The sequence below is a fragment of the Herpailurus yagouaroundi genome, unplaced genomic scaffold, assembly GCF_014898765.1.
Source record: "Herpailurus yagouaroundi ecotype Mexico unplaced genomic scaffold, PumYag 141, whole genome shotgun sequence".
In the NCBI taxonomy this organism is placed as follows: domain Eukaryota; kingdom Metazoa; phylum Chordata; class Mammalia; order Carnivora; family Felidae; genus Herpailurus; species Herpailurus yagouaroundi.
Window position 1 is genome coordinate 62,754,579 of NW_024412396.1, and position 14,549 is coordinate 62,769,127.

The window sequence follows — 14,549 nt, forward strand, 5'->3', positions numbered from 1 at the left end:
AAAATCCCAGCAGAGTTTTTGTAAAAAATCAACAAGCTGATTCTAAAATTTGAATATGCAAGGTGTTTAGAAGTGGCAGAAGAATTTTAGAGAAGAACAAGCTGATACAAAATTTACATGTATATTGGGGCAACTGGGTGGTTCAGTCAGTTAAGCGTCCAACTTCGGCTCAGGTCATGATCTCACGGTTTGTGGGTTCAAGCCTCACATCGGGCTCTATGCTCATAGCTCAGAACCTGGAGCCTGCTTCAGATTCTGTGTCTCCCTCTCTTTCCTCTCCTCCCCTGCTTGCACTCCCCCCCCTCTCAAAAATAAACACTAAAAAGAAAAAAATACTTACACATACATACAAAGGATCTAAAATAGCCAGGATGGTTTTAAAGAAGCATACTTACAGTACCTGATTTGAAGATTTGGCATAAAATGGGAATAAGACTGGTGTTAATATAAGACTAGATATTCTTATCAATGGAATAGACTCCAGAAATAGATGTAATCAGAGACTTTTGATAAAGGCACCTGGAGGAAGGTTGTTGTTTTCAGTAAATGTTGGTAAGGCATTTGGATATTGATGCAGCCATATCATCAATGATTGAAGCCATGGCCTAACTTAGGCCATAAACAGATTAATTACAGATAGATGATAGACCTAAGTAAGAAAGCTAAAACTATGCTGTGAAAACTGGAGGATATTCTCATTCCATTGTAGTAGGCAAAGATTTAATAGTTGGCACAAAAAATGCACTTGGCATTAAAAAATTGATGGGCTTTTGGACTTCAAAAATAGTTTAGAAATTGATTTCATCAGAAGACACCCTTTGAGGATGGATGAGGTTTTCTACACAAGACCTCATCCTCAGAAGATGTAAAGGAAAAAATTCAAACTTGGATAACTCCTCCTCAAAAAGGGAAAAACAAGCAAGATCTTCTGAAATATAAAGAATTTTCATAAATAACTTTAACAAACTGGGAGAACATTTGCAGCATAGTTATAATACATGAAAAGCCCTGGGAGGCAAAGTAATGGCTCCTCAAAGATGCCCTAATTCCCAGACCCTGTGAAGGTAGCAGATGGAATTAAGTTTGCTAATCAACTGACCTTATCATGTGGGAGGTGACCTGAAAGGGTTCAGTGTAATCACAGAGGCGCCCCAATGCAGAAGAGGGAGAAGTCCAGAGTGAAGGCAGTATGACCGCTGACCTTGTTGGCCTTTGAGGGTGGAGGAATTGGAGACACAGAATGTAGGTGGCCTCTAAGAACTGGAAAAAATGAGGAAATGAATTCTTCCCTAGAGCCTCCGGAAGAAATACAACCCTGCCAGTGCCCTGATTTTAGTCCAGCACGTCCCATTTCAGACTTGTAATCTCCACAGGTATAAGATAGTAAATTTGTGCTGTTTTTCGGTCACTAAATTTATGGCAGGGCAGCTATAGGAAACTAATGCATACCTGTATACTAATAAAAAAGACAAGTAACATAATTTTAAAATGGTCACTTCATAGAATTAAGCCTAGATGTCCAATAAATATGGTTAAAAATACTGACCACCACTAGTAATCCAAAATCAGATTGAAATGAGATCTATTTTGCCTATTATTTAGCAAAAATTTTCATAGATACCCATCCAGTGTTCTCAAGGATCTAAGAAAAGAGTGTCTTCTACATTGTTGGTGACGGTCTAAATTGGAAAGACTTTTGGGGCGCCCGGGTGGCGCAGTCGGTTAAGCGTCTGACTTCAGCCAGGTCTCGATCTCGCCGTCCGTGAGTTCGAGCCCCGCGTCGGGCTCTGGGCTGATGGCTCAGAGCCTGGAGCCTGTTTCCGATTCTGTGTCTCCCTCTCTCTCTGCCCCTCGCCCGTTCATGCTGTCTCTCTCTGTCCCAAAAATAAATAAACGTTGGAAAAAAAAATTAAAAAAAAATAAATTGGAAAGACTTTTTAGAAGGAAATGTGACCGAGTCGATCAAAATTAAACCTTATTTCCTTATGTATATCTATATACAGCTTGAATCTTCACAGTGAGTATCTTCCCACATCACTCGTGAAACTTTCTTTCAGTACATAGAAAGCAACAGAGCCCAAGGGCAATACAAGAAAAAAATGCAATACAAATGCAAAACAGAAGGTAACCTGCGTGGGGTGGGGGGACATGCATACTGCCTGCGGAGTTTTAGGACAGGAGTGACAGCACCATTAGCTAGAGTTTGTGATTTTCTCTCCTTGTCACACAGCCTTTCTGTCCACATCCCCTCTTACATCTACTGCCAACATTCTGTTTTTTTGCATCTGTCTGTGAAAGTATCCCATCCCCCAGCCCTGGTCGTCTAAGATGTCTTGCTAAAAGCTCAGTCTGCTAGCTTTGTCTGCACTCTTTGCAGCTGCTGCCTAGATTGAGGGCTAATGATGAAAGAAATGTTTTCAGTGGACACATGTTCCCATAACAGTCATCCTTACGTTTTTGTACACCTTCTAACAAAATCTGAACTCCTACTTCTTGTAATGAGCATTTTGTAATGTATGTAATTGTCAAATCACTGTTGTAATACTCAAAATTGATATGTCAACAATACTTCAAGTGAAAATGAAAATCTATAAGTAAAGTTCTGAATCTCGAAAGTAAACTCAATGAGCCGCTCAAACCAAATGCTTGGACGTGGGAAGGTGGGGAGGCCGGGCTTGGAGGTGGCAGATGATACTACTGGAGATACCAAATTTTAAGCTTTTGAAGATTGTCTCAGAGGTCGCCTTCATTGCTCCCTTCTCCGTTGTTGCATGGCTGTTTCCCCAGCATGTTCCCCTGAACTGCTCCCAGCAGTGACCTCCCAGTGAAAATCATGGGTTCTTTCTGGCTGGAATACATAGGCGGAGGGCAGCTGTCTAGTTAGATGTGAACGTGTCTAGTCATTGTAGACTGTTGTCCAAGAAGGGATTATGGCCTCATGGACCAAAACCCCCTCATTCTAGAGACAAGAAATGAATGTCTGGGAAGAAGAGCGCCTTGGCATGTTGCTGTTAGTGGGGAAGCCAGGACAGAAATCCTCTCTCCTGATTGGGGGTCCCGGATCTTTTCTCAACATTGGCCTGCCTGCCTGCCTTCTCCATGCATCTTGGGTGGAACCCGATGCTTTCCTGAGCTTTCCTTTAGGAACTTTGTTACACATTGTCAGTTTAAACATACTCTTAAAGGTTTAAGTGCTGGGCAAAATTTCCATATTGGGGACTGAGATCAGGTCCCTAATTAGCAGGCATGTTCTATGAGCTGTGGCAGGGTCATCTGCCAGATGGGCTCTGTCATTAAGGGGTCTATAAATTGCCGAGTTGAATAACTGACCATTGAGTAACTTAGTTGGGGACTCGGCAGCAAATCCTGTCATGGGTTTGCAATGTGTCTGTTCAGCTTAGGCTGAACTTCGTTTTTCCAGAATTCCCTCGTATGTTTCTGGTCGGGGTGGGCCCCAGATGAGATTGTTGTTGGAGATTTGGAGGGCAGATGGGAAGTAGCAGCCCTTTTTATAACCCACACGTTGTCCTTTTGAGCCAGCTCACTCTGTTGGCAAGAAGCAACGGCAGGACTTGTGACTTTTGCACCCTCTGCAGGATCCTGCTTCAGCTTCTCTAACACCTGGGTCTCACCTGGTGTATTTAGCTCCGTGGTGAAGGGCCCAGCTTCTGCAGGACACCTACACCCCCAGTGCCAGAGGCAACATGAATAGGCATGGTTTTAGTCTCTACTCGCAGCTTTAGCTCCTTGCCTGTGGTTCTAGCTTGTGTATCCATCCTTCCTGTGTATCCATCCTTCCCTGACTTCTGTCAGCCCTACAGACTTCAAACTCCAGCATCAGGGCAAAGATGGCCTTTAGAGACTGCTTTAAAAGCTCCTGCAATTACTTAAGTCAAATTTCTGTAAATTATATGTATTTTGTACACACTCTAGTGGTTCTGCTTCTCTGGTTGAACTGTGACTGCCACCCACCTGTCCCCCAGAAGCCAGTTTGATTCACCTTTACTTAGCAGCTTGGGCAAAGTTTCTGTTGGGCAGTACAACTTTGGCTGTCCTTTAGAATCCTCAGCTTTCAGAATCCTTCCGTACCCTCAAGAATATAAGTAAATGAAAAACCCAACCCTCTTTGATGAAGCATCATTTGACCCCCAGCAACAACAAAATAAACCTGAGCATTGACAAGGGAGAGGGCAACTCCATCCAGTAGGAGTCAGAAGAAAACTGAAAGAACAAGGACAGAGAACAAGGTAGAAATGAACTTGAGTAATGGCAGTGGCCACAGCAAGAAGCCAAGACCTGTTGTGGGCATAGATCCTGAATGGAAGAGAAAAGTTATAACTCCTTTGGAGTTTTGGGAACAAAAGAGTTTGTCATAGGCAACCTCGTGGTGTCCCTGTGACACCCACAAGATACCTGGGTTTCTGCTGGACACTTAGAGGTACCTGTCTACACCACACACACTGCAGGCAGGGTTAGAGTTTGGGAAAAAAACCCCTTGTCCTGGCTGCCCTGGGTACCAGTGATCCAGAGTGTATTTAGACATTTAAAAGAAAAAAAAAAAATCATTAGAGATGTTCTTTCAAGGAATATTGATTTATCACCTCAACAGCTTACAAGTGACTTTCAGTCCAATTATAAAGGATATAATTTAAGGTTCCGGATGCTTAGAATTCTATTAGAAGCTAAATACAAAGGAGGGATTGGAAGAAACCATCTGAAGAGGGATCTTCATAGTCTCCTTTGACCTTTTTTGTTTTTATTTGTTTTTGAGAGAGAGGCAGAGCATGACCAGAGGAGGGGCAGAGAGAGGGAGACACAGAATCTGAAGCAGGCTCCAGGCTCAGCACAGAGCTTGAGGAGGGGCTTGAACTCACGAACTGTGAGATCATGATCTGACCCGAATTTGGCCATTTAAGCAACTGAGCCCCTCTATTGATCTTTACCTTGGAATAAGCCCTCAAGAAGAAAATGTGACTAGTAAAGAATGAAAACCGGCCTGCTAGAAAGTACCTCTGGCTTGTGAAGGTTAGATGCTACAAGTCAAGGGAGCAGTCAGGCACTAACATAGAAAGTGGGGGAGCTATTCCAAAGGAGACTGCTTCTACTTCACACTCACTAGTTGGTTGTGCCATTAGACCTGTGGCTTTGCCCAGGAGGTCACCGTGTCTTACTAATGGGTGAGAGACCTAAAAGCAAGCTATCATCTTGGACTTGGAAAGTAAACCATTTTCCTAGGGTCCTATGACCCCTGCATTTTCCATCTTTATGATCCATCATAGACCATGGTATTCATGATCGTGGCCCTTGAGCATCAAAGTATAGTTTCTTGTTCTCAGTATGGTCCATTAAAGAAGGTAGGGATGTCTGTCCATATACTTTGTTAGCTTAATTGTTTTAACGGTTTTCTTAGCTCTGATTTCCGTAGTCCTTCTCTGTTTCCATAGGACCTTCAACAGAGATGACACTTTTCACCTTACTTGGTAACTGTTTCTCTTTGACTCTCTGATTTCCTATTATGGCTTGCTTTAGAAGAATACTTGATGCCCCAGTGAATGAATCTTGAAATAATTCTGTTTTCCATGAAGTCAGACTCTAAGGGTCTGAATAGCTGAGAATATTCCATATTCTTAAAGTAGAATTTGGGTGAGGCTTGTTGAGGAAGAACCCGTTGATGATGGGTTTACAGTGAGTGGTAAGTGAGAGTCCTCGGCCTGGTTTGGTGCAGGAGAGCATGTTTCTAGGGAAGATGCTGCAGAGCTTAGGTCTGTTCCGAGCATCCTGATGGCATCTTGGCACCTTCTCTCTGGTCACTTCCAAGGCTCACTTCCGCTGCATCCTGTGATTTTAGGCATACCCACCACTCTCTGCCCGTATAAAACATGATTCTGAACACACCATTACTATGTGGATACAGATGCCAATCAGGTACCCTCAGTTGTTTTCTTTAGATTGAAAGTAGAAATGAGCACTTCCTGCCCCAAACTAAAGGCAGAAAAAAGGAGTGTGAAGCGTAAGATGTTATGTAAGATTATATTGACGTGATTTTTTCTTACATGCCTCTTTGTTATGTAACACAGTCAGGCACCCTGGCTACACCAGAGTCATGGAAAGAAAGGCCTTTGGACAGGGGGAAAAAATAATCTAAGAAAGGCTGATCATTTTAATAGCTGTCCTCGGGGGAAAATGCAGATGAGGATGAAGCTATCCCAAATTGATTAGATACATCTTGGGGATTATAGCACGGCAGGATTTAACATTCCATTTCTAAAAAAACGCATTATTCTGCCAAACACTGAGTGAATGTGATTGCAGCTATCTGTGTTTTTGACCAGGGTCTTGCAGCTGCGAAAGTTTGACCTGCACTGAAATACCTCATCGAGTCAGCCCTTTCTGTGTCTTTGTCCCTGCAGCGCGAATCTGTCCAAGGCCGCCTGGGGAGCATTAGAGAAGAATGGTGCCCAGCTGATGATCCGTTCCTATGAGCTTGGGGTCCTTTTCTTGCCATCAGCATTTGTAAGTTCACGCTTGAAACTGCCTGAGTGGTCGCATGTGGAACAGGTCGGGTGTGTATGTTCTCTTCCTTTGGTCCCGGTGACCTGAGGCCGGGGTTCTAGCCTAAGCCTGTGCTGACACATACGTTTAGCATTCACTATTCTGGGTGCAGCAAGATTGCTGCTCTGCGGAGTGTACCTGGTGAGAGACTGAGGGTAATTGGTTTGGGTAAAAGTTAATCACAGTATGTATGTGTATGTATTTATTTTATTTTTAAACTTTTTAAAAATGTTTATTTGTTATTGAGAGGCCGAGAGAGACACAGCATGAGCAGGGGAGGGGTAGAGAAAGGGGAAGGCACAGAATCCGAAGCAGGCTCCAGGCTCTGAGCTGTCAGCACAGAGCCAGGCTCTGAGCTGTCAGCACAGAGCCCGACGTGGGGCTCGAATTCACAAACTGTGAGATCATGACCTGAGCCGAAATCGGTCACCTAACCACTGAGCCATCCAGGCGCCCCAGTTAATCACAATATTTAAATATTGCGAACCATAACGTGAAGATGTGTTACAAGGCGGTAGTGACAGGTCACCAAAGGGATGACTCAGCCAAGAACAAGACGTTCCTTTGGAGGAGGTCTTTGGACGCTGGAAGGCTTGAGGAAGGTTGACGGATACTTAGGGAGAGGAGCAGGCAGGGTATCCCAGGTTAGGGGAGTGTCAAGAGCCCGAGTCGGGAGGCTAGGAGGCTCACAACAGCTACTCGAGTAGGAATTCAGGGGGTCACAGGACCTGTGCAATCAGACTAACTGGTAAGCCCCCCTGAAACACACCGTGTTGGAAGCTGTGACTCTCTCAAGGTGTCCAGCACAGCCAGCTTATCTCCCAGCCTGGAACAGCTCTGTTTCTGCAGCTGAACACCAGACAGGTGGCTGGTTTTCACGTCAGAACTGGTCGCACGGGCCCTGATTTCTAAATATTAAAATCACCTTTGGCCCAGAGAGACCTTCTCACTGTAAGGGGCATACAGACCCCAAGACCACCGTCTCACCCCTCACATACTTGGTGGAATGCAGTCGGAACTGCCCACATGACAAGATGGCCAATGCTTGTTTTCTTTTTTCGCCACCTGCTATACTTGAGCTTACGATAAACATACGTATGATGCAGCGCCATCGTAAACCACGTGACTAGACCAGAAGATTCAGTGAAGGAGCACTGCCTGCTTGTTCTCAGGCTTCAATCCAGATCTATGTGACACGGCATGCCAGAGAACAAGCATCCCCACTCCACCCTGCCCAAGTGTCCTCACTGTCCCCTCCCCGCTGTAGTGAAGTTCTTTTCTCCCTCTTTCCTCCTTCGTCAGTCTTTATCCATCCTTTTCTTCTCCAGCTCGGAGGGGTTTTGCTACAAGACTGTCAAATAGGCCTCTCCAGAGGGTAATACAAGATTCTAGCACATCTTGTTGCTTTCCTGCAGAGTCAGAGCAGATCCTGACAGTGCTTCCAACTGAAGACTCCCCTCCGTATCCCTGGAGGCAGATGGTTCCCCTTTTTCTGTAGACAAGGATGTGACTTCCCAAGGGTTCCACAGCTGTCCGGATTCCAGCCCTCAGTCTCTCACTGATCCCTCCTGTGATGTTTCAGCATTATCACAGGAAGTAGTAAATTCACACACTAGAGTGATAATAGGCAGTAATTTGGTGTGACTTAGTGACTGTAGCTTTGAACTAAGGCCAAGATTATCTCCCAGTAATAATTTAAGCAATGGAATAAGTTCCAGGTCCCTTTTGTTTGGCTTTTGTTGTCCGCATTTGGAAAATTGTAGTTGTTTCTAACTATTCTGACTCAATTCCTCATCATGAAAATGGTAGTGGGAAAGAAGTATATTGTGCTTTAGGTCCTCTAGACCCTTCTAAGCTTCTAATTTTACTTCTGATTCAGTTTCTGACTGTACATTAGACCCAGCTAATAGAGGAAAAACTGGGCACAGTCATTTAGAATCCCCAAATTAGATTCTTTCTTCTATACTGTTGGAATAAGAAAGAGCCCCCATTATAGCACATCTTAGGTAGAATAGATTCAGTTATTTACAAAGACTGTCAGGCAAGAATAGAAAAAAATGGATTCCACCCCTACTATGCTAGGCCGACATATTCAAGAGTGAGGCCCCAAGCAGGGTGACCATATAATTAATGTAGTGACTAAAAAGATAGGGTTTTATCCAGCAGTCCGAGTTCCTTGGCTTGTCTGGAGATACAGATCCTAGTACAGTGCTTTATAGCAGGCTTCTTACATAACACTAGTAAGGACCCCAGACTGTCCCTATCTTGTCATCAGACATTTCTGGGTGTATTGTCTGTGTCCTCCACTGAACCATAAATTATTTAGGCAAGGTGCCAAAATGAGGCATGTGGACAGTACACAGAAGTGCTTGACCTCACCCTCCCAAGGAGCTTCCTGGTCAAGTTGAGCTATGAGGGCATTTTAAAAAGGCACTTCTGTTGAGAAATGTCCATGTGTGGCCTAGGTGCTACGACCTGTGAGAGAAGTAACTGGCCTAAGTGAGCAGAACCCAAAGGGCTGAATGTGGTTATTTGGGTCTTTTTCTTTGCTCTTGATAGCATCCAGCTTGAGCTTACACAAGCCCACAGAAGGGGGCAGTTTCCTGAAAAGATGTGAAGGGGAAGGTCATGGAATTGGTGGCCCAGCGGAGACTTGGGAGGGTGGAGCCGGTCCAGCACCAGGGACGCCCGCAGTGCGCCGCCTGTCTGGGTTGCTGCCCTTGGTAACTCCTCCCCTGTGGCTTCTCCACTCATTTGCCGGCCGTTCCGCATGTATAGATAGCTCAAGTTTAGGTCTGCCTTTCACGCCTCTCTACTGTCCTGACCCTGTCCCAATAGTGGGCCTGTTTCCAGAGAAGGGCAGATGTTGTGAGTTAGGAAGCCACCCCAGAGATAGCTACTGCCAGAGGGTTTCCCCCGGAAGTGAGTTGATGTGTGTTTTATCAGTCTGCATAAAACCGTGTCGGGATTTTGCAGCATAGGAGCCTTTGTCCTTAAGCTACTCTATCACAGCATCGATATCACTTACCGGTATGTGAAGTTTCTGGAAAGCCAGTAGACCTTTGCTTGGCCTTCACAGAATTAACATGTACGGTTTTGACTCTGAGGGTAACCCAGAGATCTCTGTCATGAGGTGATTTGTCATTTTGCTGGGGTAATTCGAACACAGAACGAGACACTCAGCTTCTGAAAGAGAGACTGTCTAGTACAACATCTCCACGGCCCCCTCCTCAGAATGTATCCCAGGCTCATAACTGAACATTCTGGCTGCCTGGAAGGACCATTCAGTCACTTGGTTCAGCTCCACCAGCTCCCCATGCCTGCGAGTTCAGTAGCCCTGGGGATAGGAAGAGGAACAAGATGGAGTCTTCATTCTCATGAAAGCTCCTGGAGAATTTCAGGAAGCAGACAGGTTATTATAGTGCATGACGACAGCTATAGTGTATGGGGTTCAGAATACAAAGACTCTGAGAAAAGACCTGGGGGCCCCGGGGAAGGCTTCTTTAAGATCATATTTGACCTGGGTCTTGAAAAGTGAGTATGAGCTTAGCCTGCCGTCAGGAGAGAGGATGCTTCTAGCCGGAAAGAGCAGTGCATGTTATGTTCGAGAAGCAGCAGGCCATTCCGTGTGCCTGGGAAGGGGCTGGGATGTGGGGCAAGGCCTTGAGGTTGGACTCCTGTTTGGAAGGAGACTGGGAGGCAGGACCCACTGGAATTGTACTTTGTCCCATACAGACAATAGAAAGCTGCCAGTTTTTTAAGCAGCGTTAGTGATCTCATCAGGCCATTTCTCAGAAAATTTGAAGCTTATAAAATACACTTCCAATCATGATAATTTAAATTATATTATTCAAAAGATGCCTGAGAATAATAAGGGCCTTGTAGATCTCCTCAAATCCTCTTGATCACTTAAGCTACGTTATTAAAACAATTGATTAATGATTACTATTACCCTCACCCCATCATCCTAGCTCAAAGTGTGCAAAGTCATTTCTGACTCCTCTTCCACACCCAAGCTTAGTGCTTAATGCTACTTCCTTAATGCTGCTTGATAATGGGTCACTTCTGGCATTCCTGCTGCTACCGTGACCAGAGACTGTCAGTTCCTGCCATAGTACCCTCTCGTCATCCTTCCCAAGGCTGCTTCCAAGCTGCTCTCCAGCTGGCTGCCCGAATGTCTTGGTAGACCACACATCAGATTGCGTCACCTGCCTTCGAATCTTGTAAGATAGAAGCCAGATTCCTTAGCGTGGTCTACTTTTCTCTTCAGGCCCTGACTCCTGACTCCTCGGGCCTGACCACTTCTCTCGTCTCTGGCCCTTCATGTTCCAGCCACGTGGAACTACGAGTTTCCATTATGGGTCGAGCCCGTCTGTGTTAGGGTTCTCCGGAGAAACAGAACCGAAAGGATGTGTAGATACATATAGAAAGAGATGAATTGTGAGGGATTAGTTCACATGATTTTGAAGACTAAGAAGGCCCAGCCTCAGCCATCTGCCAGCCAGAGACCTAGGAGAGCTGTTGATATGGTTCAGTCTGAGTGTGGAAGCCTGAGGGTCAGGAGAGCTAACGCTTCCGATCCCAGACTGAGTTCGGAAGACCTGTGTCCCAGCCAACAGAGCAAATTCGCCCTTCCGTGACCTTTTTGTTTACTCGGGCACTCAACACATTGGACGATGCCCCTTCACACCGCGGGGTGGGGGGGCAGTCTTCTTTATTCAGTCCACTGATTCAGATGTTAATCTCATCTAGAAACACCCGCAGAGACACCCAGAGTGATGTTTAACTGGTCGTCTGGTATCCAGTGGCCCAGTCAAGTAGACACCTGATAACCACCATGTCCTCATTCACCAGCCTTAATCTGTGTCAGGAACAGCACCCCTACATCCCCCATACCCCCTGCCTCTGCAGTCTCCACCCCAGGTGCCCCCACCCCACAGCTCTCTAGAACCTTGGCTCATACTTGAGTGTCTCCTTGACTAGACTCTGAGCCGCTTTCTCGTAGAACTTGGCACATCTGTTAGTTGATGTCACTTCCTTTAAGTTCCTGGAGGGCACACTGTCCTTTCTGTGAGGAGAACAAACATGGAAGTCAGTAGCTCCGGAAACCACATAATTTAGCACAGTGGCTGTTGTGTGTCATAGGTGTTCAGATATGTTCATAAGTAATAACGCACCGTAGAATCACTCACCTAATTAAAGCTCATGTGCATACATACACTTAAGAGTCCCTTGCGGTACTTACAAATGCCAATGCCTATATATTTAATAGATGTTCTCAAAATTTCTGTAGCCATTAACGTCAAAATGGTTCCTGATGAGAATGCAGGTTGTTGTAAAATGAGGCCTTATGTTTCCCTCTTTAGTACTAGCAGGACCTGCCTTTTAATGTTTTCCGTTACAAGTTTGCCAAATAGACTTAATACCCAGTTCTGTAATCATTTCTCTAACTGGACATCATCCAGAATCCGGTTTCTTGAGGTCAGCCCATCTTTGTGCTTCTTAGGCAGAGCTCCACGTCCAAAACACCCATGTCTCTGAGTTATCAGCAACTGGAGTTGCCACTTTTGTCCTTGTTTAGTAGGGCATCCTGATCCTTGTGTTCCAGAACACTGCCTTGAGGTTAGCATTGCAAACAGGCAAGTTTTGGGTACAGAATGAAGGGTCTCAGACACTGCTGAGGCAGTCACCTAGAAGGAACCTCAGCTCTGCACTTTCCCACAAAATAAGGACCTGTCACTCAGGAACTAGTCATTGGCTGAGTGAAGGGACATTTTCTGTGGCCTCAAAGTAGTGGATGGAGAGCCACCATTTTTCATTCATCAAAATAAAGATGCTATTTGAAATCTCTGGGCTTGATCTGAAAGCTAAGTCTCTGGTAACCAAACATTGATTTGTTCACATTTTTTTTTTCTGCTTTTAAATGAATGAGTTAGTAAACACATCATTTCAGGATGAACCTAACTTGCCATTAGAGCCAGGTAGTCGACAGCTTTTCCTTTGTGAACACTTTCAGGAGCTTTAGGGATTAATGTCAAGGGTACATTTGACTGTGTACCTAGCACTCAGCTATTGTTGTTACACAGTAGGTGGTTAAAGACTGTTCTTTTGGATCTAATATTAACTTATCAAGTATATAATTTGGCGGGGGGGGTGTCCCTTTAAATGTATTTAACTATTAGACTAATTCATTTAGGTCCAAGAAAATTAGAATATAGGAAAGATCTGATAATTTCCAAGATTGGTAGCTGTATTCCAGATCTTAAGGCATCCTTCAGTACATCCAGGAGATCCAAGTTTTCTGTTACGGACTTCATACATTTTGGTGTTTATTAAGCACCTACTTTGTCAGGTGCTAACTCGTCCTGGGCTTGAACCTGCCTGACACTTTGTGACTGCAGCAAGCTGCTCCTGATCTCTGCAAATAATGTGCATGACCATCTGAGAACCCCAGATCGATATCCAAGTTGGTTTCCTCCAGACAAAGGTAGCCTGAGCTTTCCTGCACTTGCCTTAGCGCTGAGGGGCATCCCGGCCCCTCCTGAGCCCTAGATTCATTTGCCCCCAAGATGGCAGGTTCTCTTTTCTGTCATCAGAGTCAAAAATGCTTCAGTCAAATCCACAGGAACTTTGTCTTCAAGTCTCTCTTTTCTGTTCTGGTTAAACTATTTTATTGTCTTTTTGTTGCCAGAATTGGTAAATGCCACAAGTATTTGCTCTCCTAGGACTGTGGCCTGGCTGGAAGAACTAATGAAATGCACAGGAGCCACCTTCTTAGCTTCCTCCCCTCCCACACCGCTTCTGCCCACCTGCTGTCTGTTGAGGCTGGGACTAAGGGTTTCCCAAGGGGCCACAGCTGGTCAACACCGTTTCAGGTGGAGTTTTTTCCTAAGCTTTAGTGTTCTCCCACTGAGCCAGTAAAGCCCCATTCTGGCATTCTTCTCCTCCTCTCCTGTCCTTGCCCAGATGCCACAGCCTGTCCCTTCTGCCCTAGCAAGAGTTTTGCCGCCTGCTGCTACAGGTCCTTGTCATCTTCTCTGGACTGATTCCGTCTGTCCCCTTGCTCCCCATCTTGGCTACGGCTTCACTTCTGAAGCTCCTTGTGCCCCTGCCGGGGTCTGTGTTCCTCTGATGTTAAATCTGCAGTGTCTCCTCTTGGCCCACGAGACGACATCCTTCGTGTGACACCACGGCCCACTGTCACCTGGAGCAGCATGCCTCCCGGCCTCCGTTCTCTCCCCTTCCCCCCCCCCCCCACACACACCCAGGGCTCCGGGCACCCGTGAGTGCTTGTTGGTGGATGGGTGAGGTAAGCTGTGGCACTGGTGGCACACTGCCACTTACTAGTTGACTGATCCCGCGCCACTGTTTGCCTCCATTAGAAACTGAAATAATGTGGAAAGAGAGCAAAGAAGAACAGGTTGGAGAAATCCCAAGGATCAAGCAGAGGAACTCTCTAGGAGCGCACGGTGTTAGAGGAGCCAGAGTGACAGTGGAGTTGGAGTTCTGCTTGCCAACTGTTAGGCTTTGGACCTGTTACTTCCATAGGCCTCCTTTTCCTCCGTGTGAGGTGGGGACAGTGCAGTAACGAACTTGTAGCATCGTTTGAGAATCGAGAGCTAATTGCCCGTAACCTGTTGAAACCGTGCCTGGCAGTCAGCAGTAGCCGTGTCAGCATGTAGCCCAAGCAGTTCAGCAGAAGGTGGAAGGCAGAGGTGAATGCAGTGAATCCACATCTTGACTTCATACCCATGGTGACGGGATGCTCTTCCTTTCCTCCTTCTGTACTGCACCCCACCACAGGGACGTAGCCCTTTGCTTGTCAAAACCCCACCCTTCTCGGGCCTGTTGGGTTCACTGTCCTCCGTGAAGACTTTTCTAAGCTCCCACCTGGAAACACTTGCACTTGGTCATACACTGCGTTATAGGAAGGACAAGACAGCTACCTTCCTGTAACTTGCTTCCTGGTCAATTAGTCCATCTTTGATTAAGAACCT

The 14,549-nt window shown here is 45.7% G+C and overlaps 1 protein-coding gene across 7 annotated transcripts in view; it reads left to right on the plus strand.

Moving 5' to 3' along the window:
- The window catches only part of TDP1 (tyrosyl-DNA phosphodiesterase 1), a 91,766-nt gene that overhangs the window by 64,374 nt on the left and 12,843 nt on the right, over positions 1–14,549 (plus strand). For all 7 annotated transcript variants that reach the window (XM_040477981.1, XM_040477978.1, XM_040477980.1 and 4 more), the window contains exon 14: positions 6,411–6,513. In XM_040477981.1, the coding sequence (XP_040333915.1) occupies positions 6,411–6,513 (103 nt within the window). The remainder of the gene's footprint in view (positions 1–6,410; positions 6,514–14,549) is intronic.